The sequence below is a fragment of the Hyperolius riggenbachi genome, chromosome 4, assembly GCF_040937935.1.
Source record: "Hyperolius riggenbachi isolate aHypRig1 chromosome 4, aHypRig1.pri, whole genome shotgun sequence".
NCBI lineage: Eukaryota > Metazoa > Chordata > Amphibia > Anura > Hyperoliidae > Hyperolius > Hyperolius riggenbachi.
In genome coordinates, this window is record NC_090649.1 from 406,709,995 (window position 1) to 406,736,936 (window position 26,942).

General features: G+C 45.7%; 1 protein-coding gene across 3 annotated transcripts; it reads right to left on the reverse strand.

Annotated features, from left to right (window-relative positions):
* Positions 1 to 26,938, reverse strand: ETAA1 (ETAA1 activator of ATR kinase). 3 transcript variants are annotated; one of them, XM_068232319.1, is made up of 6 exons: positions 26,573 to 26,937; positions 13,631 to 13,771; positions 10,392 to 10,465; positions 9,632 to 9,738; positions 5,871 to 7,699; positions 1 to 330 (listed from the first exon to the last, which is right to left on the reverse strand). In XM_068232319.1, the coding sequence occupies exons 1-6, from the start codon at positions 26,739 to 26,741 to the stop codon at positions 209 to 211; spliced, it is 2,442 nt and encodes an 813-aa protein (XP_068088420.1). In that variant the 5' UTR covers positions 26,742 to 26,937; the 3' UTR covers positions 1 to 208. The 3 variants fall into 3 exon arrangements, with proteins under 3 accessions (XP_068088420.1, XP_068088421.1, XP_068088422.1); XM_068232320.1 differs by lacking the exon at positions 13,631 to 13,771 and having other exon boundaries at positions 26,573 to 26,938; XM_068232321.1 differs by lacking the exons at positions 10,392 to 10,465; positions 13,631 to 13,771 and having other exon boundaries at positions 26,573 to 26,661.
* Positions 26,939 to 26,942: the final 4 nt, after the last annotated feature.

The window sequence follows — 26,942 nt, forward strand, 5'->3', positions numbered from 1 at the left end:
TATAATACAAAATTAATTTTTATTCCTGACCACTGCAGGGCATTCACACTTAATACACAAAAATATTTACCAATGTAAACATTTATAATAAAACTATAAAAAATAGTGTTTGATGTGAATTCCATTTCACCTTCTCACAGAGAAACTACAAAGTCCAAAGGAAAAAAAAAAGTCCTGTAGACTTAGAAACAAATATGGGGTGCTGTGACTATGTTGGTGCATTGTCACTGGAGCACGATCTCGCTTTCATCTGTCTTCTAGCCAAAGCTTCCCGCTTCTTCCGCTCAATTTCTTCCATCGAGCACTTATTTCTGCTTTCTGGGATGAACACTGAAAAGGGAGAACACAGATTATGAAAACCTGATGCATGAGGTACACATAACATATTAAATAGGTTTGTTTTAAAGCACTACTTCAACCTAGCAAATTTTTCACCGTTCGCAAATGTGAATAGAGGATTAAAGGGGAACTGAAGAGAGAGGTATATAGAGGCTGCCATGTTTATTTCCTTTTAAGCAATACCAGTTGCCTGGCAGCCCTGCTGATCCTCTGCCTCTAATACTATTAGCCATAGCCCCCGAACAAGCATGCAGCAGATCAGGTGTTTCAGACTTTAACGTCAGATCTGACAAGACTAGCTGCATGCTTGTTTCTGGTGTTATTCAGATACTACTGCAGAGAAATAGACTAGCAGGGCTGCCAGGCAACTGGTATTGAGTAAAAGGAAATAAATATGGCAGCCTCCGTATTCCTCTTACTTCAGTTACCCTTTAAAGAGAACCCGAGGTGTGTTTAAAGAATGTTATCTGCATACAGAGGCTGGATCTGCCTATACAGCCCAGCCTCTGTTGCTATCCCAAACCCCACTAAGGTCCCCCTGCACTCTGCAATTCCTCATAAATCACAGCCGTGCTGTGAGGCTGTGTTTACATCTGTAGTGTCAGTCTCAGCTGCTCCCCCGCCTCCTGCATAGCTCCAGTCCCTGCCCCCGTCCCTTCCCTCCAATCAGCAGGGAGGGAAGGGATGCAGGCGGGGACTGGAGTTCTGCACAAGGCGGGGAGAGCAGCAGACTGACACTATAGAGATAAACACAGCCAGCTCTGACAAGCTGTTTGTCAGCAGCGTGGCTGTGATTTATGAGGGATTGCAGAGTGCAGGGGACCTTAGGGGGGTTTCGGATAGCAACAGAGGCTGGGCTGTATAGGCAGATCCAGCCTCTGTATGCAGATAATATTCTTCAAACCCACCTCGGGTTCTCTTTAAGCCATTAAAGACATTGGGTTCGATCCAGTTCACTTTTTCTCCCAAGTTTACTCCTGGGTGATATTTTAATTAAATCAATTCCTTTTAACCTCCCTGGCAGTACGCAGTTGCAGTGGCTGCGTCCGCGGGAAAGATTTTTTTTTAATAAACATTTTTTTTTAAATTTGTTAGCTAGCACTAGGCTAGCTAACTATGTGCCCCAAGTACCCGGGCACCTCTCTGATCCCCCCCAGCAATATTTACCCGTCCTCGATCCCACGAGAGCTGCAGCTTCACTCGTCGCTATGGCAACAATCGGACATAGCGTCATCGACGTCATGCGCAGTTCCGATCCTCCCCATAGAGAAGTCGGGTGCTGATTGGGAGGCTGCGCCATCGCGGGACCTTCGGGGGGGGGGGGGGGGGGTGCGTATTACGGCAGCGATGGGTGGGGACCGGAGGGACTTTGGGCTCATGGTTAGCTAGCGATGTGCTAGCTTAACACTATATAACAGATTTTATTTAAAAAATCCTCCCGGGGCCATGTGATCCCCTGCGGCTGGTAGCCCGACCGTAGGGAGGTTAAACTACCAGCTAGCAAGAAAATACAATATCATTTGATGGTACTTTTTCAATTTCAGAGTCCTGAAAAGTTACTTTAAACAGAAGTTGAAAAAATATCTCCAAGGAGAAAAAAATATTAACCGGGTCCCATAGTGTTTCATAATCAATGCAGCTAATTCAGAGGTATTACCTTTAAAAAGTCAGTCATGACTCTAGAGTTCCTAGTGGAAAGTATGGTGCTAGGGACCAGCTGTTACTGTTGAGCACATAGCCGCCCCCACTCACCTGCTGTTTTTGCTGCTTAGACTCTTAGCAGCCAGCACTCCAAATTCAGCAGAATCCTCTTAGGAAACTAAGCTGTAGAATCACTACTATGCGAATTAAAATGAAAGAATGAACTAGTGTTGTAATGCAAGCCTTTACTTTTCTTAGGGGCACTATGGCGAAAAATTGTAAAATTTAAAATATGTGCAAACATACACAAATACAAAGTACATTTTTGCAGAGTAAAATGAGCCATTAATTGCCCTTCTATGTTGCTGTCACTTACAGTAGGTAGTAGAAATCTGACAGAAGTGATAGGTTTTGGACTAGTCCATCTCTTCATAGGGGATTCTCAGCAAGGCTTTTATGCTTTATAAAGATATTCTCTAAAAATGATTTAAAGACAACCTGAACTGAAAATTAAAAGTCAAAATAAGCATACACAAGTCATACTTACCTTCCATGTAGTCTACTCCTCAGTGTCTTTCTCCTGTCCCGCGTCCTGTTTGTTCACTGTGATCAAGGGAATTTTCCGTCCTCCATTTTGAAAATGGCCATTACCCATAACAGCTTTCTGGTCAGCACACAGTTAAAACTGTAACATCGCCCACTTGAGCCATAGGGAAACATGGACATTACCTTGTACATCAGTTTTCCTCTCAGCTATAACTGACAGCAACTGATATTTTATTGACAGCAACTGATATATTTCAGATCTGACAAAATATTGTCAGAACTGGAAGGGATTATTGTCAGAAGAAAATGGTGAGCTTCTGAAAGGAACTGATGGCAAGGTAACTATGTAATGTTCATTTGAAGTTACCTCATGTGTTTATTTTAAATATTTTTACTCAGTACAGGTTCTCTTTAAACAATTATGCTGGCCAGCGTCCCTGCTCGCTACACAGTTTTTTTGGCAGTTGGATGGAGCAACTGCCATTCACTAAGTGCTTTTGAAAATAAATAAATCCCTGAGAATCCCCTTTGAAGATATGGACTAGTCCAAAACCTGTTGCTTCTGTTAGATTTCTACAACCTACTTTAAGTGAAAGCAACATAGGCGAAAAGTAATTTATGGCTCATTTTACTCTGAAAAAAGTACTTCTTATTTGTATATGTTTGCACATATTTTACAATTTTTCTCCATAGTCCCCCTTTAAAGTGGGATTTAACTGACATAAATCTCCGCAAGGCCCAAATTAACTTCCCTTTGGTTCTTATATCAGACCTATTTTAAGAGAATCTGTAACTAAAGAAAGTGCCACTGGGGCTGTGGCACAGGCGCAGTAGCGACTGCATTATTTACCTTCCCCGGCTCTAGCACAGGCGCAGTAGCTGGTGGTCTCGCTTGGCTGCTCCGAACAGAGGCCATGTAAATATTTACCTTCCAGGCTCCAGCGCAGGCGTGGCTCGGAATCAGGCAGAAATAGCCGATCCCAGTCAGGTCGGCTCTACTGCACAGGCAACTTGCGCCTTCACAGTAGAGCAGACCCAACTGGGATTAGTTATTTCCGCCTGATCCCAAACCGCAAGGCAGTACTGCGCCTGCGCTGGAGCCGGGGAAGGTAAACAATGCAGCTGTCAGCTGTGGCTTACAGGGGACACAGTGACACCACTATGGGACGAAGGAGGACAGGGAAAGCCTCATTAGGATCCAGAGGCCTCCCCCTCCCGAGGTAAGTACCCCACAGGGGCACTTTATAAAGCTACAGAGTCTCTTTAACGCCCTTTGGGTTATTCAGAATGGAGAAACTAGAAACAGGGTCCTGTTGGAGATGCAACGCGTGTGATGCCCATTTTCTGCACATGTATTGGGATTGCGGTGGACTTCCAACAATATTGGAAAAACTTACATGACATACTAGTTTTGCTGGTTGGCAGTAGCATTCCTGTTACAGCCAAAGTTATGCTGCTTAGTGTTTTTGGGGATGTCTCTGTCTCATATAAGAAAATATTTTAGTCAGACTCCTGTTGATGTATGCTAGGCGGGCTGTGGCACTGAAAAATGGAAAAGGGATGCTGCCTTGACCCCGATTGATTTTAGAAATAGCGTTAATGATGACCTCATTACATATGAAAATCTGTACGAGAATATAGGCTTCTGTAAAAAAAAAAAAAAGTCTACAAAACTTGGAAGTATTGCCTCTCACTGTATATAAGATTGAATTATGAGGATGTGCGTTCTTTTTCACTGTATGCTATGCTTGTGATTTACCTAACCTATGTATATTCACTTGTAATGGGCGGTTGGTGGGGCACTGGACTGCATAAGGGAGATTGGGGTTGTACTCTTGGCATGTCTGTATGTCTTTTTCTATTAACCAAAAAACTCGTTTTACATAAAAAAAACAAACAAACCTCTGACATATTATCTATTAAAGATGGTTTCCTGCTTTTTATTACTCGTACAGTTAGATTTGCTTTTATGCGAAAATACAGTATTATTGTTCATTTACAAATTCCCAAAGTACAGTTTATCTTCTCTTAAAGCTGCCATTACATAGCTGCTGTACAGTTTATTAATAGTGGCTGATATGAAAACAAAGATAATGTAATTACTTCTTCAACTTCTTTTTAAAAGATGGGTCTTACTTAAAAAAAAAAATACTATAAATCATATACCATATTCTTCAGACTATAAGACGCACCTAGGTTAAGAGGGAAGGGGGGTACTAAACCTGGTGCATCTATGGGTCAATTTCCCCCCAAGCTGTCTCTTAGCTACATTACACTAACCCCTTGCCGCCTGATCAGCAGAGCTGCACTACACTAAATTTTACTTCCCCACCAGCTCAGCTACACAACGCTAACCCCTGCTGAGCCACTAGCTAGGCTGCACTACAATACACTACACTACCACTGCAAGCTCTCACCTGATCCTGCCGTCGTGCTACTCTTCTCTTCACTTTGGACCTGCGGATGCACACAAGCTCCGCTTCTCCACCTGCAGTTGCTGCGACCCCGTACTGGTGCTAAACAGCTCCAGTCCTCGGTACTACTTGGTCTGTGGTTACCTGCGTGATCTCCAGTGGTGCATGTGCGCCTATATCCTGTGTGATTCCGATGCATGCGCACCGGGATCCTCTATTCAGGAAGTATTGAGGACTGGAGATGTATAGCCGCAGGCAGCTGCAGTGTTCATTTGCAAGTCCAAGTGAGGTGGAGAGGAGCGCTGCTGCAGGATATTCTCAATATAAGACAGACCCACTTTTTTCCCCTCACTTTTGGGGAAGAAAAATGACATCTTATATTCTGAAAAATACAGTACTGTCTCTTTAAAAGAAACGTGAACCAAGAAGAAAAACACTTGATACCAACCTAAGAAGAGGGAAGGCTGTGGATCATATAGGGCCTTCCGGGTTCGCTGTCCGTGCCCTCTTTCCACTCCTGAAACCCCAGTAGAAGTAATTTGACTAGAAAGTCAGAATACACCTTTAGTACTCCTCGGAAGTACTCTCATCCCCAAGTACTTCCAAAGACAAGCAGATCCGTACAGTGGACTCACAAGTATGGATTCCAGCATGCGCAATACGGAGGTGCCAGTCTTTGGAAGCATTCAGAGGCGCAAGTGCTTCCAAAGCCTTCCAATGAGTCCTGAAGACACAGCCGGGTGCCACAGCCAGGGGACAGCACTGGCATGACTGGATGGAGATAAGACCAGGAATGCTCCATGCAATGCAGAGCCTTCCCTTGTCTTAGGCGTAAGGAATTGCAAATCAGTTTTCCTTTAATTTTGTTTTGTAAAAAAAATAGCATATTCATAAAACTCAACAGCTCTGAGGTAACAATTATCCATATACCTTTTGATGAATGCACTGCTGATTCTGAAGCGTGCCTCTTTAGCAATGGTGGATGACTAGATAGCAAGTCCGTATGAATATTGGTGGTTCTTTTGTTGATTTCACCAATACTTTGAAGATGAAGTCCTTTAGAAGTGGTCTCATTTCCAGATTGACTTGCATGGACAGATAATGCCTGAGAAGGTTTAACTTTGGTAAAAGTATACTTTGATGGCGCTTTTGGATTTGTTGCAGTGCATGTTGGATTATGCGTATTCTGCAGGCGAGTCTCTGTATGCTGTGTCTTCTTACAATCCACTCCATGCGGCACAGAGTATGACCGGCTGATTAGTCCTGGAATCTGGCTTGTGGTTAGCATTGAGCTGTTCAGTAAAGAATTTGAACGGGTTCCACTCACAGATGAAGAAGAACTGCCCCTTGCAATACCTGTTTTACTACATTTTACTCCAATTGCATTTGAAGAGAAGACTGTGGTCGAATGGCCTCCATTATTAGTTGTGCCTGCCTCCATGGAAGCTTTCTGGCCCAAACTAGGAAACTGGGAAATTTTCTCAGACGTCTGGACTTGAGATAACCTTTCAACATCATTGCAAACTTGGTAGAGCAAATCGTCGTCCTCCTCCTTATCCTCCCACAGGCTATCAGAGTCACAGAACATATCTAAAACTTCATCAGAAAACTTAGGATCATCCCAATCATCAGCATGGGGGGAATCCTTACTTTTAAGGACAACCTTTGATTGCTGTTGAGTTTGGGCACCTGCTTTGGCCAACTGATCCTTTCCCTCTCTGGTGCTGGAGGGTCTAGAACAAAATGTGGATGTTTTAGATACTGTGCAGCTAAAGGTAGGATATGCAGATCTCATTTCAGTGTTAATTTTTTTAACATCTGGACCTCCAGACGGGATGCGAGACACTACAGAAGAAAATGTTTTTGCCACATTCCCACCTCTTCCACCCCCTTCTATCTTGTTTACCTGTGAACCTTCAGTCCTGTGTGTGATGGAGGATATAATTTTACCCTCTTCGCGCTCACTCAAGTTTTCAGTTCCAAGCTTACTAGTGCTAGGTTTTTTAAAGGTTTTATCCATGCATTCAACACCATTGTTTCTTCCCACTGTTTTTGGATCATGAAACAAGTTACTTTTTGGTGTGGCAATCAATTCAGGATTTTGAGTAATTTGCATAACAAAAGAATCATCTCCCAGAATGTCTTCTCCCCAGTCATCTTCAAAGTCATCCTGGCTGGATGATAATGGTTGGGTCACATCATAAGATGGCGTAGATTCCTTCTGACTAGCAAGTCCTTGTTTGACACGCTCACCTTCCCCTTTAAACATACCTGAATTTACCTTTGCAGGTAAAATACGTTGATCTGAATCTTTATTTTTTTCCAAAGGAAGTGCACTTTTAGATAAACAATGTTTTTTATCAGAACTATTCTTTACACCACCTAGGGCATCTTGGTAGCTGCTGGTGGAGACATCTGACAAACCTTGACTTAACCGTCCACTGAATTTTTGTGTAGAACAATCAAATAAGGCATTAAGTGCTTCTTCGGCTTCCTGGTCTACAGACCTCTGAGTGCCATTTTGTGGTGCTCCTCCGGTATTTGAACTCTGGCTAACAGATTTCAGTGCTGTGGTCACTTCATCATCCCCAGAAACGTCTCCCAAGAATAAATCCTCCTCCTGCTCTACAGTGCCTACATTCATAGAGTTGGGATCTGTTTCCAAAGCATCAACCTGTTGGTCTTTATGCTCAACCAAATTCCGGTCTAACTGCTTTGCCAGTTGCATCAGCTCTTCTTCTGTTTTCAAGATCCTAGATCTGCAGGATTAAAACAAAGACGTAAACAAATAGAAAGAAGCATAAGGAACATAAATTGTCTTGTCAATTATTTGACTATACTCACACACATACTGTAAGCATAACAAGAAATGATCTGATAGTACCAATGTTCTAAAGACCGCAAGTTCAAATAGAGCTTTGAACATCAAAATGCCTTCATCAAAAGGTAATGGTGGCAGCTAGTGATGGACGAACAAATTCGCCAGAGGACAGTTCCCAGCAAATGACCGTATGTCATTCGCACTAATGCGAACATTTCATTCACGGAAGTTTGTGTTTTTGCGCTAAACATCGGAGTCAAAGCCTGCTGACTTTAGCGGAAAATAGCAAAGTCCCCATACCTGCTAGAACAGGCATGGGCAAACTTGGCCCTCCAGCTGTTAAGGAACTACAAGTCCAACAATGCATTTGCCCTTATAAGTCATGACTGTGGCTGTCAGACTCCTGCAAGGCATTGTGGGACTTGTAGTTCCTTAACAGCTGGAGGGCCAAGTTTGCCCATGCCTGTGCTAGAAACACCAAACTTGCAGGGTATGTTAAGAACAGTGGGACCAATGGGAATCCTCATTGGCCTGTTAAAAGGCTCATAGAGGAGGCACTAGGAGGAATTTTAATGATGGTGTGGGGCTTGATATACCTGATATAGTGTTGGGCTGGGATCAACATGTGCAGTAGTGTTGGTCATGGCCTTCTCCGTCATTTGTCGGTACTGAGTGAATACCAATAGTTCCGAGGATACTCTCATGGGAGTAACCAAAGGTTAGTATTTATGGTTGTTTAAAAACATTAAATTACTTTTTTCATTATCGTGTTTTCATTTCATTTTAATTATTTGAGTAAATGGGTAAGGAGTAAATCAATACCCCTATACTTATTTCAACTGGGGAGGTTGCCAGCATCTGAGGATCTCCTTGTTGAAGGGGACCTCCAGATGCCACCATGAAACCCCCAGGGTGTACACCCCCACCTCCACCTGGGCATCGGAAGGTGGGGTGGGGGAGAGCCCTTTGCCCATGGAGTAAACAAGGGCTTTAGGGGAGCGGGGGTGGCTTTTCTGACCCTCCCGTCCAGAACCCCCCCCCCCCAAACCATGGACTATGTGGGCCAGTATAGCTCACACTGTGGAGCCCCACATGGTCCAGACTCAACATTCTGGCTATCTAAGCCTGCATGGGTGACAATGGGTTAAACAGGCAATGGGAGGGGTGACCCCACCACTTTTTTCTCTTAATTCAACTTTTTATAGTACAAACCATAGGAATAGTTGCCAGGGATACAGCGGCTATTGAGCAATCCCCGGGTAACGCGTTGCTAGTTTCACAGTGGTCATTATGCACTGCGCACGGACCACCTGGAAACCTCAACATGAAATTCACTGCTTTTGTTATATGTAAATGTACTTGTATTTATTTGTAATCTACTGCCCAAAGAGGAAGATGGTATAACAGAATTAAATGGGGGGGGGGGGGGATTTTGGGGGGTTGTGTGCTACTTGGCCATCCCAAGATTATGGATTACCTGAACTGCAGATGAACTAGGCCCAATATATCTGCCAGCGTCAAATTAAGGGATACTCACTAGAGATGCAAACTGTATACAGCTTGGACCTATGCCAATAAAATGCAGCATCTGCTGATTTTGAATTTCAAGCTGCATGGAATTAACATAATTGACCATCTCAATCACACACTTAAAATGTCTTAATTGAAAAGTACTGTACATTAGGGCAGTGATCTGCAAACTTGGCTCTCCAGCTGTTAAGGAACTACAAATCCCACAATGCATTTGACTTTGTGAATCATGACTGTGGCTGTCAGACTCCCGCAATGCATTGTGGGACTTGTAGTTCCTTAACAGCTGGAGAGCCAAGTTTGCAGATCACTGCATTAGGGGAATGCAAGTTCTACTGACCTACTCATTTTACTTCTAGTCCGAGTCACTACTGGAGTACATGGAATGGCATCCTCTCCAATCCATACATCAAAGTAAGCAGCATCAGAAGTTTTAGGCTTTACATCCTAGAAGAGAAATATCACCCATTACTCATAACTACAGGTGTACAGAATCACAAAAGCTTATTTTAGAATGCCTTTCTTGATGAACCAGACAAACCAAAACTATAAATACACCAAGGGACCTATATGCAATAATGAACTAAAAATGCAAACTTTTTAAAGGATACCAGAGACAAGGAAAAACAAAGGTTTATACATACCTGAGGCTTCCTTCAACCCCATGCGCACGGATCGCTCCCACACCGCTGTCCTACGCTGCCTGCAGCTCCGGTACCGGGTCCCGCAACTTACTCACACACATGTGCCAGCAGCGGCTGCATGCTGTAGATGCAATGCTTCCCGACCAAGCCGACCGGAAGATGGGGCCATGGGGCAATTCCAGGTACAGGGGGGGTAAGCATTGGGCATACATGAAAAAAAAAAAAGCAGGCCGGGGGGTGGGGTCACCATCATAGTTTTCACATTCTTTCTTTTTCACTTTGGAATTTACAGTAAAGGTCCACTTAAAGTGAAAAGCAGCAGAGTCAGAGTCCATATTACGTCTTTCATTGTGTCATCTCTCTTGACCCCAAAATATTTATATTACTGCAGCAACAAAGAAGAACATTTTTTCCTAACCACAAAACAGGCTATGTAGACAATGCAGTGTGTCTTACCTTTGGAGCAATTCTATTTACAATGTCCGAAATATCAACAGTACATTTGCTCGTCTGCTTTTTATTTCCATGTTCTGGGGGGGAAAAATAAAAAAATAAATTCCCCAAAAAATGTCTTAGTGCTCACTTACAGATATTAGAAGCAACCATAGCTACCCCCCCCCCCCACACATATGCACACACACACACACACAATAGGCCTTCACTGGAGCAGAAGCTAGTTATGGTAAGACAATTAGGGCATCGGGATCGAGCGCAAAATTCTGGCCCACCATATAAAAGCAACGTAAAGGACAACTGTAGTGAGAGGCACATGGAGGTTGCCATATTTATTTCCTTTACAAAAAACCGGTAACGGAAAAAAACCCTCTGGGGGATACTTACCTCAGGAGGGGGAAGCCTCTGGATCCTAACGAGGCTTCCCCCGTCCAAGTTCTAGGGTCCCCTGAAGTGCGGGAGGTAAATAATTTACCCACTGCGAGCCTGGGCAGCGCACTAGTCACTCTTCATTCGGGTAAGACGGAAATATCTGAACTCGATCGATCCGCTCTACTGCGCAAGTTATTTTGCGCCTGCGCAGTAGAGCGGATACAATCGGGTTCGGCTATTTCCGCTTAGCCCAAAGGAAGAGCCACTACTGCACCTGCGCTGGATTCTGGCAAGGTAAATTCTCGCTTGTCGGAGGATTCGGGGGAGCCAACGCTTGATTCCTGTTATCTACAAAGGTCGGGGAGGCCTCATTGGGACCCTGAGGCTTCCCCCTCTCAAGGTAAGTATCCCCCAGAGGGGTTTTCTTTTACAGTACAGAGTCTCTTTAAACAATACCAGTTGCCTGGCTCTTCTGCTGATTCTCTGCCTCTAATACTTTTAGCCATAGACCCTGAACAAGCATGCAGCAGATCTGACAAGATTAGCTGCATGCTTGTTTCTGGTGTTATTGAGACACTACTGCAGCCAAATAGATCAGCAAGGCTGCCAAGGCAATAGGTATTGCTTCAAATTAAATAAATATGTCAGCTTACATATACCTCTCACTGCAGTTGTCCTTTAAGTTGTGGCTGTAGTGCTGATTAAATTAGGTGCCAGGGTATGATTATTATATAGATGAACTACAGCTATCATGCAGCAAAGGCGACAATCAGTGCACGGGTTGGGCTATTAGATAGCTGAACTCTGGATTGACTGCAGTGCACCGAAAGCCAAATATCGGTATTGGCTATATGTACAGTTTACAGTTGTAACAGAGCACTATCGAGTGTGGCACTCAGTTACACAGGTTAATGTTAGGCATAGGTAAGGGAGAAGTAAATATTAGGCGTGGGGGTAGGGTTAATGTTAGGCGTAGGTAGGGGGATTAGTGCTAGGCGTAAGTGAAAATATAGTAGTTATATAAACTTAATATAAACTAATATAAACTTATTCAATCTACCAGCAACAGCTGCCACCCTAAAGAACAAGTGTTCTTACTAATATGCAGGTTATAGTCATGTGGGTGTAAAGGAATATGGTCACACCTATGAAGTGATCGTTTTAGGGAAGGTTGGGCTAAACTTTGAGGTAGTGGTCACACCCCCTTTTCCACCCACGACTACATGTTACTGTTTGCTCAATGCAGGCCGTGTGTTTCAAAGTTGGCTTTCTACAGTTTTGTCTTTTAAATTGGAGCAATGTAGACAGGATCCTAAACTCCTTTAGCAGACAAGTGTCAAGTTTGACACTAGTTTACATCAAGGTGCATGATCGCTAAAGCCTCGTACACATGCCTGACTTAAGCCGGCCAATAACAACCGCCTCAGCCAACAATCAGGCATCTGTACGGCACCCGACAACCCCCAACTCGCGAGAGATCCACCGGACAGATCTACCTAAAACTGTGTTTATTAACAAAGATTTCCCAAAGACCGGAGCTTCTAAGTCTGGAATGCTGTGCACTCTCTGCACACGGTGTACTGCCATTCAGTGTATCGGCCCATTGTTAAAGCGGATCCGAGATGAAAAACTAAATATAACAAGTGACTTGTCTATATATCTTATCTAAAGTTTAGATAGTTTACACAGCAAATCTATCTTCAAACCGCTTCAACAGTATATTAATATTTTTTCCTGTGATACAATGGGAGCAGACATGTTTTCTGCTTGTCACTATTACACAATTACACACACAGGCAAGTTTATCTGTATCTAGGCATGCTAATCTGCATATTCTGTGAAAACTCCACTCTTATCTCCTCCATTACACAGGCAACTGATCTGTATCTGCACTGCAGCTCACAGATTGTGAAAACTCTGCCTCTGAAATCTATAGCTAGTAACACCTTTTTCACCTGCCCAGACTGAAATCCCACAATCCCTTGCAAGCGCCAAGGCACTCTGGAGAAGCTGTGGGTGTGGCTTGATTAGTTTATAGGAAATTAGAGTATTAAAACAAAACAAAACAAGTATTTGGCTTGAGGAATGCCCTATAAACTATATGTAAGGAACACAATTATGCAAGGAGTAAAAGTTCATCTCGGATCCACTTTAAGTTGCAGTAGTTCACTGATGCCACAACTGAATCTGATTTTTTTTTTAACCGCTTGAGGACCAAAGGCAGGCTATTTTTTACAATTCTGAATTGCACAACTTTGACAGTTAATAGCTCGGCCGTTAGCAGCCAAATGAATCTTGCCTCCTTTTATTCCCACCAACAGAGCTTTCTGTTGGTTGGATCTGATTGCTGCTGCCAAGTGGTTTTTTTAAAATCAAATTTTTTTTTTTTAAATAAAAAGGTTGTTTCTTTAATTCCCGCACCCCCCGATATCCAATCACGCTGATCACCTCCTCTCATAGGCATCAGCCTATAAGAGAGATCCGATTGTGAGCCTCTCCTGGGGACAGCTAGATTGCAGCGCTGTACAAAAGCAAATTACTTTTTTATTTCCTAACAGCCTGCCAGCTCCAATTGCGGCTGGCAGGCTGTTTACAGAACGGAGCTCTGTAACTCAGTGGGGATCTCCGCTTACAGGACCTCACGCCAATCGGCATTAGGCGGTCCTGTAGCTGCCACCCTCCCACCGCCAATCGGAGTGAGGCGGTCGGGAGGGGGTTAATAAGTATTCACTGACTCTTGTGCTGTGGCAACACAGAACCACCAACTGGCCCCTTGATTGTAATCTCTAAACATATCTAACATTTGGTCCAGCATGGAAAGTCTAATTTGAAAAAGCATTGCATGATATGTGGCAATACTGGACTATTACCTAGTTTAAAGGAAGTTGGTGAATTGGGATCCCAAAATATATCATGCTGCTGCTCTCCATCGTTGTATGGAGAATGAAGCGCTGAAGTCCATGGTCTGCTCTGGGTTAGTCTTTGTGGAGTCTTCTTGCCGGGACCACTTACTGTTTTAAAGGGTTTATAATGGAAAATAAAAATGTACAAAAAAAACAAAAGAAAGAAGTAACAAAATAGTAGGCATTTCAGAATTACTAATAAAGGAAACATATACAGGAAGAGTCATGCTGCAAGTCTGCACAGCTGCCTTTGCCTGCTGTATGTACTTTAGTTGAAGCTCTGAAGTACTAGAACACTAAAAATACTGCCAAATTAGGGGAACAAAAGAGACCAAAAAGCCCTTCTACTAAAAAAGCAATGTTTAGTGTGGTTTGCCTTCTTAAAACAGAATGTATTTGCAATAATTAAGATTCAAGTGTGTAACAGTGGTTACCCACAATTGGTCCCCTATACTTTCCTAGTGGTTTGGGGACACCCCAAGCTGCGTGGGTACTCTGCTCTTGTCCAAGGCCCTATCCCATAGAGCCATGTCAATCCCTGCCATGCACTGAGAAGGACCAAAAGTCAGAAACAGGCTGTCTGTGGGGTTGATGTGCAGTAGACAGTGGGATGTGGGGGATGGGTGGAAGAAAAAAAAGGGAGAGAGCGCACTCAGGTTGTCATTCAATAAAATTGGCCAGCCGGCCGAGGAATATTCTCACCGGGATCTGTGGCTGACTGTCCCATATGGGGTGGCTAGCAGAAAGGCTTTGTCCCACTTGGACCGGGGACCAAGTCTTGGCAGAAGTCCTCCTCCACAAGGCGTGAAGACGATAACCTCCTTCAGAGCTGTACTGGCAGGCCGCTGCTCTGGTATATTTTCCACCTAGCCTGGAGTGCTGTGATGCTGCTATAGGTGGCTGCACTGTCAGGCAGTCGTGGGTGGGTTAACCTCCCTGGCGGTCTATTAAAACCGCCAGGGTGGCGGTGCAGCACTTTTTTTTTTTTTAATCATGTAGCTAGCCTAGCGCTAGCTACATGATAGCCGCTGTGCAGCGGCAGCCCCCCACCCCTTCCGATCGCCTCGGCGATCAGAGCAAGCAGGAAATCCCGTTCAGAACGGTATTTCCTGTTTCGCTTCTCCCGTCGCCATGGCGATGATCGGGATGACGTCATCGACGTTATGGCGTCTGGGGGAGCCCCGATCCACCCCTTAGCGCAGCCTGGCAGTGATTGGCCAGGCTGCGCAAGGGGACTCGGGGGGGCTCTAACGCAGCGGGTTGCGGCGAATCAGCACGGAGCGGCGATCGACTTGTACACGCAGCTAGCAAAGTGCTAGCTGCGTGTAACAAAGCAAAAAGTGTGCAAATCGGCCCACCAGGGGCTGTGAAATCCTCCACGGCGGCTTAGCCCGAGCTCAGCTTGGGCTTACCGCTGAATAGGTTAAACAATTTGCCAGTGCAATTGTATGCAAGTAGGAAATAGACAGCGGCTGCCGTATGGATCAAAAGTAAAAACTTTTATTGTAGCTAAGCAATGCCTTTCAAAGGGCTCAACCCTCTTTCATCAGGCTACTGAACCCTCTGAACCGCGCTGCTAAGCTACAATAAAAGTTTTTACTTTTGATCCATACGGCAGCCATCGTCTATTTCCTACTTGCATACACTTGCACTGGCACATTGCTTAACCCACCCACGACCACCTGACAGCGCAGCCGCCTATAGCGGCATCACAGCACTCAGGCTAGGTGGAAAATATACCAGAGCAGCGGCCTGGCAGTACAGCTCTGAAGGAGGCTATCGTCTGCACGCCTTGTGGAGGAGGACTTCTGCCAAGACTTGGTCCCCAGTCCAAGTGGGACAAAGCCTTTCTGCTAGCCACCCCATATGGGACAGTCAGCCACAGATCCCGGTGAGAATATTCCTCGGCTGGCTGGCCATTTTTATTGAATGACAACCTGAGTGCGCTCTCCCCCCATCCCTTGTTTTTCCACCCATCCCCCACATCCCACTGTCTGGCAGATTATATACCACCTAGAGTGGCACTCAAGAGAGCAGCACCATCTGATGACAACTACACAGACTTGCACATTATTGTCAAGATCGCTCCCTCTGTCCAAAACAGGGGTTTAGGCTACTTTCCTCTTCACTGTTGGGTTGATGTGGCTCCAGGCTTGCTATACACTAGCAGTTATAGATGTAAACCTGGCTTCAAGGGCATAAAGAGATAATTTGCATATTGAGCAGTGGTGCATTGTGGGTAACCATAGTTACCTAAATCTAAATTATTGCAAATATCTTCTGTTTTAAGATGACAAACCACACTAAGAATGATCTGCAGAACTCTCAGGCAACTAGTAGTTTAAAACAGGGCTGTGGAGTCGGTACAAAAATCCACCGACTCAGACTCCTCAGTTTAGGATTTCACCGACTCCGACTCCTCTAATTTGCATATTACAATCTTGTTGATTGAAAGTATGTAACATGAAATTTGTCTCTTAACTGCCAACACTTAAGAATTTTAAGACAAGTGAAGTGAAAAGGATATAGAGACAGCCTTATTAATTCCCTTTAGTCATAGACTAAAACTAGTCCTTGGTAAGAGCTCTTGTAAAAGGTACAGGCCAGAACAAAGAACATCTATCAGGCCCTAGGCAATGTAACTGTGGGTACATGTAAGAGTGATGTGCAGGTACTCTGCAGGGGAATAATGGGATTCTTACTCTATTACACATTCTTCATGCACAATCTGAACCAGGTTTATGGGTGATAGACAACACCTCTGTGTTCAATGTGCACAACATTCTCAGTGGATTCCCTGCAGTTCTGTGGAGAGTGCACATGTAGAGTATAGTACTACTGTGTAACAAAGTAAACCTGAGACAGATGAAATTAAATTTTTATACATACCTGGGGCTTCCTCCAGCCCCTTTCAGGCTAATCAGTCCCTCGCTGTCCTCCTCCGCCACCTGGAACTTCTGCTATGAATCCAGGTACTTGAGCCAGTCTGGCGTAGTGCGCATGCACACACTCCGCCGCCAGGAGCGTACTACTGCTGCGCAGGTGCAGAATGCTCCTGGCTGTGGAAGCGGCATGCGGCCGGACTGCTCTGACTGGCTGAATTTCCAGGACTCATAGCAGAAGATCCAGGCGGCGGAGGAGGACAGTGAGGGACTGATTGGCCTGAAGGGGGCTGGAAGAAGCCCCAGGTATGTATAAAACTTTTCTTTTCATCCTTCTCAGGTACCATTTAACCACCCTGGCGTTCTGATTAAAATCGCCAGGGTGGCTGCGGGAGGGTTTTTTTTTAAATAAAAAAAAACCTATTTCATGCAGCCAACTGAAAGTTGGCTGCATGAAAGCCCACTAGAGGGCGCTCCGGAGGCGTTCTTCCGATCGCCTCCGGCGGCCAGAAGTAACACGGAAGGCCGCAATAAGCGGCCTTCCGTGTTTCGCTTACCTCGTCGCCATGGCGACGAGCGGAGTGACGTCATGGACGTCAGCCAACGTCCTGACGTCAGCCGCCTCCGATCCAGCCCTTAGCGCTGGCCGGAACTGTTAGTTCCGGCTACGCTGGGCTCGGGCGGCTGGGGGGACCCTCTTTCGCAGCTGCACGCGACGGATCGCCGCACTGCAGCGGCGATCAGGCAGCACACGCGGCTGGCAAAGTGCCGGCTGCGTGTGCTGCTTTTTATTTCATTAAAATCGGCCCAGCAGGGCCTGAGCGGCAGCCTCTGGCGGTGTTGGACGAGCTGAGCTCGTCCAGACCGCTCAGCTGGTTAATTCGTAGTCACCAAACCAAATTTTAACAACATATCAAATTATTTGATTTCATGAGCAAAGAGAGTGCATAAATTTGCATAAATCAGAATCAACGCAGAATTATTTCCATCTCATTGACCATCTCTATTAGTGACACGGCTACACATCAGGCTTTATACTTACAGCATATATGTTATTTGGTATATATGAGATTCCTGTGTACACATCATATATACAGTCACAATCAGATGTGTATATCTGACTTTAAAAATACGGGGACTGCTTTATTGAAGCAGCACAAGTAACTAATTTTGATTGGTATATTTTATTTTTGTGAACTAAGCACAGCTATTACTGTATGTATACATTATTTATGAGGACTATTATCTGAGAAATAGAACATTTTATCATATTTTCTATTTTAATTACAGTTTAAATTAATTAGGAGTCGGAGCCGGTGCATTTTTTCCCCGACTCCGACTCCAGGCATCCAAAATTGCCCCGACTCCGACTCCACAGCCCTGGTTTAAAAAGAAATAAATACGACAGCCTCCATGTTCCTATGACTTCAGGTTGCCTTTAAAGGATACCCCAACTGACATGTGGCATAATGAGATAGGCTGTAGCCGCGCGATCGCTCGTTAATTAGGCTGCAGCCGGCGACGCAGTACTGCGTCGCTGGTCCTGCAGCTGCCACTTTGCCGACGCACGGTATAAGCGTGCGGTCGGCAAGTGGTTAAAGGATACCAAAACTGAAATTTGACATAATGAGATAGACATGTGTATGTACAGTGCCTAGCACACAAATAACTATGCTGTGTTCCTTTTTTTCTTTCTCTGCCTGAAAGAGTTAAATATCAGGTATGTAAGTGGCTGACTCAGTCCTGACTCAGACAGGAAGTGACTACAAAGTGACCTTCACTGATAAGAAATTCCCCTTTTTTTTATCTCTTTCTTGCTCTCAGAAGCCATTTTCTGCTAGAAAAGTGTTTTAAAGTTGTAATTTCTTATCAGTGAGGGTCACACTGTAGTCACTTCCTGTCTGAGTCAGGACTAAGTCAGCCACTTGCATACCTTATATTTAACTCTTTCAGGCAGAGAAAGAAAAAAAGGAACTCAGCATAGTTATTTGTGTACTAGGCACTGTACATACACATGTCTATCTCATTATGTCACATTTCAGTTGGGGTATCCTTTAAGTAGTATGGCGGCTTTCCTGTCAGTGATCACTACTATTACAGGATCAGAAACCAGTGTAATGAACCCTGATCTCTGCCAGGAGATATTAACTGACCGATACGGCCCTGTTCACACTGGCAGCTAAAACGGTTCACTTAGCAGACAGTACCGGAACGAATCCTAACAGATCCAATGTTAACCTATGGGTCTGTTCACATTGCTTTGTTAGAACAAGGGCTGTGGAGTCGGAGTCGAAGCAATTTTGGGTACCCGGAGTTGGAGTCGGTGATTTAAAAAAACTGAGTCATCGGAGTTGGGAGTCGGATGATTTTTGTACAAAATCCACAGCCCTGGCAAGTATCAGACTAAGGAGTCGGAGTCGAGGAGTCTGAGCCATTTTGGGTACCTGGAGTCAGAGTCGGTGGTTTCATAAACTGAGGAGTCGGAAGATTTTTGTACTGACTCCACAGCCCTGGTTAGAACAGATTCATTCAGTACTTTCCACCGAACTGGCCGCAAGTTTGGGGAGGCTGCAATGATTCCAGAGTGATGGTTGCGTCACATTGAGCACACACACTAACAGAACAAAAACCAATGCCAAATTAAACCTATGTTTCACGGATCAGTTTTTGATCCATCCAGTGTGACCTTGGCCTAACAGCTTAGTTTCTGGCAATCAGTGTGAAAAAAAAACACTATGATCAATCATGTGATCATAGAGCTCTGCAACCAACAAGCATGGCTCCTTATCATAACCAACCTCAGGTGCACACAATCAGAAGTATACTACATCCGCTAAGAGATAGCCGGCCGCAAACAGAACATAGATTTCACTTACTGCAGTCTTGAAAAGGTTAAAGTAGCAAGATTTCTGATGAAAGTCACCTTGTATTGCTCACACCTCAACACTTTGCAAATATAACTATTGGCCTGTTTACAAGGGCCATAGTTTGAAATAAGAAACCCCACTGCAATGTGCACCAATAAGCTTCCTGCCACCAGCCTCGATTGGCCGCTCTGGGCACATGCTGTTTGAAACATGATCTGTTTGATCAATAAGAGGGAAGTAAAAATAATGGCTGAGATCAAGGCCAGCCCATTGAGGGGCAATTGCTTATCACCGCAGAGTTCCTGCTCTTCCACAGCCTCAAATACTTGAATAGAGTATACCACCTAAAACAGGACTGGACAAATCAACAATGCCAACAGCCAGGGTGCTTTAAAGGACAAATGAAGTGAGATGCATATGGAGACTGCCATACGTATTTCCTTTTAAAGGAGTTCTGTGGAGCAGAAAAAAAAACAAAAACTGACACTTACCTGGGGCTTCTATCAGCCCCCTGTAGCTATCATGTCCCGCACTGTCCTCCTCCGATCACCCGTTCCCCGCCACCGCTCCCGGTACAATTGATCCAGATCAACAGTGGCTGCGCGACCGTGCTCGTTCCCACTGCGTTATCGGGAGCTTACTGCGCAGGCGCAGAACAAGAAAACATCGTACCGCGCCTGCACAGTAAGCTCCCGGAGATGCGAGCGAGCATTATTCGTCTTGTTAGACGAAAAATAGACTGGTGCCGGCAGCGAGAAACCGAGGATCGTAGGAGGACGGTGCGGGACATGACAGCTGCAGGGGGGCAATAGAAGTCCCAGGTAAGTGTTAGTTTTTGTTCTTTTTTCTGATCCACAGAATCCCTTTAAAGGATACCACAACTGAAATGTGACATAATGAGATAGACATGTGTATGTACAGTGCCTGGCACACAGATAACTATGCTGTGTTCCTTTTTTTCTTTCTCTGCCTGAAAGAGTTAAATATCAGGTATGTAAGTGGCTGACTCAGTCCTGACTCAGACAGGAAGTGACTACAAAGTGACCTTCACTGATAAGAAATTCCCCTTTTTTTTATCTCTTTCTTGCTCTCAGAAGCCATTTTCTGCTAGAAAAGTGTTTTAAAGTTGTAATTTCTTATCAGTGAGGGTCACACTGTAGTCACTTCCTGTCTGAGTCAGGACTAAGTCAGCCACTTGCATACCTTATATTTAACTCTTTCAGGCAGAGAAAGAAAAAAAGGAACTCAGCATAGTTATTTGTGTACTAGGCACTGTACATACACATGTCTATCTCATTATGTCACATTTCAGTTGGGGTATCCTTTAAGTAGTATGGCGGCTTTCCTGTCAGTGATCACTACTATTACAGGATCAGAAACCAGTGTAATGAACCCTGATCTCTGCCAGGAGATATTAACTGACCGATACGGCCCTGTTCACACTGGCAGCTAAAACGGTTCACTTAGCAGACAGTACCGGAACGAATCCTAACAGATCCAATGTTAACCTATGGGTCTGTTCACATTGCTTTGTTAGAACAAGGGCTGTGGAGTCGGAGTCGAAGCAATTTTGGGTACCCGGAGTTGGAGTCGGTGATTTAAAAAAACTGAGTCATCGGAGTTGGGAGTCGGATGATTTTTGTACAAAATCCACAGCCCTGGCAAGTATCAGACTAAGGAGTCGGAGTCGAGGAGTCTGAGCCATTTTGGGTACCTGGAGTCAGAGTCGGTGGTTTCATAAACTGAGGAGTCGGAAGATTTTTGTACTGACTCCACAGCCCTGGTTAGAACAGATTCATTCAGTACTTTCCACCGAACAGGCCGCAAGTTTGGGGAGGCTGCAATGATTCCAGAGTGATGGTTGCGTCACATTGAGCACACACACTAACAGAACAAAAACCAATGCCAAATTAAACCTATGTTTCACGGATCAGTTTTTGATCCATCCAGTGTGACCTTGGCCTAACAGCTTAGTTTCTGGCAATCAGTGTGAAAAAAAAACACTATGATCAATCATGTGATCATAGAGCTCTGCAACCAACAAGCATGGCTCCTTATCATAACCAACCTCAGGTGCACACAATCAGAAGTATACTACATCCGCTAAGAGATAGCCGGCCGCAAACAGAACATAGATTTCACTTACTGCAGTCTTGAAAAGGTTAAAGTAGCAAGATTTCTGATGAAAGTCACCTTGTATTGCTCACACCTCAACACTTTGCAAATATAACTATTGGCCTGTTTACAAGGGCCATAGTTTGAAATAAGAAACCCCACTGCAATGTGCACCAATAAGCTTCCTGCCACCAGCCTCGATTGGCCGCTCTGGGCACATGCTGTTTGAAACATGATCTGTTTGATCAATAAGAGGGAAGTAAAAATAATGGCTGAGATCAAGGCCAGCCCATTGAGGGGCAATTGCTTATCACCGCAGAGTTCCTGCTCTTCCACAGCCTCAAATACTTGAATAGAGTATACCACCTAAAACAGGACTGGACAAATCAACAATGCCAACAGCCAGGGTGCTTTAAAGGACAAATGAAGTGAGATGCATATGGAGACTGCCATACGTATTTCCTTTTAAAGGAGTTCTGTGGAGCAGAAAAAAAAACAAAAACTGACACTTACCTGGGGCTTCTATCAGCCCCCTGTAGCTATCATGTCCCGCACTGTCCTCCTCCGATCACCCGTTCCCCGCCACCGCTCCCGGTACAATTGATCCAGATCAACAGTGGCTGCGCGACCGTGCTCGTTCCCACTGCGTTATCGGGAGCTTACTGCGCAGGCGCAGAACAAGAAAACATCGTACCGCGCCTGCACAGTAAGCTCCCGGAGATGCGAGTGAGCATTATTCGTCTTGTTAGACGAAAAATAGACTGGTGCCGGCAGCGAGAAACCGAGGATCGTAGGAGGACGGTGCGGGACATGACAGCTGCAGGGGGGCAATAGAAGTCCCAGGTAAGTGTTAGTTTTTGTTCTTTTTTCTGATCCACAGAATCCCTTTAAAGGATACCACAACTGAAATGTGACATAATGAGATAGACATGTGTATGTACAGTGCCTGGCACACAGATAACTATGCTGTGTTCCTTTTTTTCTTTCTCTGCCTGAAAGAGTTAAATATCAGGTATGTAAGTGGCTGACTCAGTCCTGACTCAGACAGGAAGTGACTACAGTGTGACCCTCACTGATAAGAAATTCCAACTATAAAACACTTTCCTAGCAGAAAATGGCTTCTGAGAGCAAGAAAGAGGTAAAAAAGGGGAATTTTTTAATCAGTGAGGGTCACACTGTAGTCACTTCCTATCTGAGTCAGGACTGAGTCAGCCACTTACATACCTGATATTTAACTCTTTCAGGCAGAGAAAGAAAAAAAGGAACACAGCATAGTTATCTGTGTGCTAGGCACTGTACATACACATGTCTATCTCATTATGTCACATTTCAGTTGTGGTATCCTTTAACCTCCTTAGCGTTATGCCCGGCACTGTGTCAGGCATACTGCTCTTTGTCCTCAGGAGTGCCCCAGGATGAATTAATTTGCTGCAATGGCCGCAAAACCTTTAGCTAGCACTAGGCTAGCTAGTACAAGTGTCCGGCACCCCCCGATCCCCCAGCCTGGATCCAGCGATCGCGCAGCCTCCCCGCACAGCTCCGGTCTCTCTATGGGGAGGATCGGGTTTGCGCATGACATCGGGACATTATGTGCGATCCTCCCCATAGTGAAGACCGGAGCGGTGCGGGGAGGCTGCGCGATCGCATGATCCAAGCTGGGTAATGTATAAACTGGCTGGATCGGGGGTTGCCAGACACTTGTACTAGCTAGCCTAGTGGTAGCTAAAGGTTTTGCAGCCATTACAGCAAATTAATTAATCCTGGGGCACAAAGTAACAAAACCTCCTGAGCGGCGTAACGCTCAGGAGGATAAGTAATATTGGCTGCCTGGGTATCCTGCTGTTCCTTTCATACTTTTAGCCATAGACCCTGAACAAGCAGGCAGCAGATTTGGCGTTTGACATTTTTGTCAGATCTGATGCTTGTTTCTGGTGCTATTCAGACATTACTGCAGCCGAATGGAGCAGCAGGGCTGCCATGCAACTGACATTGCTTAAAAGGAAATAAATATGGCAGCCTCCATAGTCTTCTCACTTCAGTTGAACTTTAAGGCTGGTTTCACAGTGGGACGTTACAGGCGCACGTTAGAGCAGCCTGTAACGCAGCCCACCGCACAGTAATGAAAAATCAATGGGGCTGTTCACAGTGCGGACGTTGCGTTACATTGTAACGCTGCGTCACAAGGCAACGTACTGCATGCAGTACTTTGGACGCGGCTGAGCCGCGTTAGACTGCTTGCACATGCTCAGTAATGTTGGGGAGGAGCGGAGAGCGGCCAGGCACATGGCTAATTAATATGCACTGCACGTTATGACGTGCAGTGTTTACTTCCTGGAGCAGCCGCTCTGTGCGGCGATTGGCCGGCGGGACCACGTGATGCCGCATGTGCACAAGAGTGCGCATCACGGCATCACTGACGCCAGAGTGAGCTGCACAACGCGGCTCACTCTGACGCCCAGATCCAGCACCACCAGGCGTTGAGTTAGGGGGACGTTATGCGACCTTAACGCCCCCTCTAACGCAACGTCCTGGTGTGAAATTAGCCTAAAAATTACAACTGTCTCCTACTTGGTCTCAAAAAAATGGGTAAAAAAAAAAGTTTACTTCTCAATTATAGAATGTTTTTAAATTAATAGTAGTATTTTCCCAACAACAAGCTTTCTGGTGTAGCCATAATTATAATAGAATTAACCATGAACTGACATTTGACAGGTTTTAGGTAATACCAAGGGTCTAAAAATGTAACCTACTTTATTTCCCAAAAGACAGTATTTCCCCCGCAGACAGTAATTCCCTAGTGCCTAGTGTACTGGTGCCTCTATCATAATGGTAAACCAGCAGCATCTTTCTTCAAAACATAAGCTGGAGAAAATCCTCACAGAAAGGACTTTGCAGGTGTAAGAAGGTCTAGAACTGCTCAGGGACGGGGCAATAAAGTTGTCTATAACCCCCGGAAGTGAGAGTCAACAATTGTCTATAACCTCTTCCAATTCCAGCAAACACACCAAACATGGCAGAACCAATGATCCCAACTCTGCCTCAGGATACCCCAGAGGTTATCCCGATCCACCTCATCTGTGGCCACACTCCTCCCCGAGTACAAGTGTGGCCGCACTGCACAGACACCAGTGGAATCATGCCTGCGTAGTAGCATGGAGGGGAGTGTGGCCATAAGCAATCATCAACTTTTAAGTGTACCCGAGATGAGTATCCTTTAAAAATGTATACGTACCTGGGGCTTCCTCCAACACCCTGATCGCTTCCTCTTTGTCCTCAGTCGCCTTCTCCCACAACTGGCCCCGAAAAATCCTCCAGTTGAGGCATGCACAATCCGGCCAAGCCGCTCCCCCATCTCTGGGAGCGTTCTGCGCCTGTGCAGTACTACTGCATAGCTGAAGGACGCTCCAGGCGACGTGAACGCAGTGGGAGTGCACGTATGGTCAGGCTGAAAATGTGTAGTTGGCCCCGGACTGGAGGACTTTCCGGGGCCTATTGCGGAGGAACAGGGAGTCGGAATAGGATGGCGTGAGAGTGATCAGGCCAGGGGGGCTGGAGGAAGCCCCAGGTATGTATATTTTATTGCTGTGGCCCCATCTTAGGAAGACTTTAATGTCTAAGTTTTTTTTTTTTTTTTTACAGGGTCACAGGAAGAACAGCAAACCCAGAGTTCCCCAACCCTGTCCTCAAGGCCCACCAACAGTACATGTTTTGCAGGAAACCACAAACATACACAGGTGGGGTAATTAGTGTCTCACCAGAGCTAATTAACTACCTCTGTGGATTTCTACCAAACATGCACTGTTGGTGGGCCCCGAGGAAAGGGTTGGGGAATACAGCACTAAACCATCCAGATGCTTTCCCCTACTGAGGCGGTATGTAACTTTTTTTTACCTTAAGGGACAAAAAGTGGGTGCTAGTCTAGTTTAAGGGACCGAGCCGGAAACCTCTACAGCATATAGCACTGTGATTGGCCGAATAGCGTGGGTATAGTTTACTGCTGCCTATCTGACACCCAGCAGCTCAAGAGTGTGCTGTCCACCCAATCAAGTAAGCAGAATTTCCCTAAGGGGTTTCTTGCTGGGTCCTCTAAACTAGACTAACATCAAAAAGTGCCCCAAATGGTTTCTTAACTCAGTAAAAGAAAGCCTCTGGATAATCCAAAGACCCCCCCCCCCCCCCCGCTTATCCAGTGCTGGAAACCCCAAAACCACTTTAACAAGGGCTAGCAGACCTGGCCGTGCTCCTGTTCCTTAACGAGCGTGACCGCACTGCGCAGTAGCACGGAGCAATTCGGACCCAGATTTTTTTCCGCTGAGCCCGAGAAACGTCAGGCATGAAGCGCCCTGAACTTGCGCAGAACAGGCGTGCTTGTTCACGAATTGTAGAGCGGCTGAAAAGTTACAGAGGTAATCAGCGTCCAGCAGTGATTTTGAGGAGGATGTGGGTGTCTTCCCTCTACCGAGGTAAGTAGCTGACTTTCTGTCCTAAGGCACTCAGGTTTGCTTCAGGGCTGGTTCACACGGACGTCTGTCGGAAGCCGCATCATCCTGTGACGTCGGGACAGCAATCGTTGGCTTCCAGTCGCGATCGGCATTTTTCGTCTCCACAAGGGGAAATGAAACCATGGCGGCTAAGCGTCCCTAGAAGCCTGCGGCTGCACGTGGCTTCTATGGCCAGCTGATACGACGCGTTAAATCAGGATCGGAACACCACGTTTGCGTAATTGGAGGTGATCGCCGGTAACCGCACGATACTAAACGCTCCCATTCCCTTAAATGGGAGCATTTAGCCAATGAGTCCCGAACGCTTGGCGGCATGTGAACTAGCCCTTACAGGTGTACTCTGTCAGTGCTGGGGGGGGGTCAACTACGGATTGGAAAGGTTAATTCTCATCTCAGCCAACCATAAGTTTTTATTGTTATATTTTTAGCTGCCTAATGCACACATAAGAGGTGAGAGTCTCTGTGCTGACAACTGGTCTGGGCATGCGTGTAGAGCTGGGCTCTGGCCTTCCTGCAGGATAAGGGACAGTTAGCAGCCATTACCCTCCTGTGTCCCGGAGGTGGTCTGGCGGGTGGTTCTGCTGGCCCGGCTCAGTTTCTTGCTCCTGTTCTTGTTGGGTGTCTCCCTGTCAGAGGCTCCCGGCTCTCCCCTCCCCTCCTTCTCCTCATCACACGTCTGCCTGCTCGCTGCCTGCCTCCTCCGGCCTGCCATGGCGCCCGGAGACCTCCAGACACACCGGCTGGCGGGACTACGAGACGGCGGGCCCGGGCCGAAACAACACCGAGGCCTGCTAACACGGCGCCGCCATCTTTCCCAAAGCTGAACGGTGATTGGCGGACGGCGCAGGCGGAAGTGGGTCCGCTCCGCTGAAGGCACTGCAGTGGGTGTGTGACGTCACGCTGAGTCTGGCGC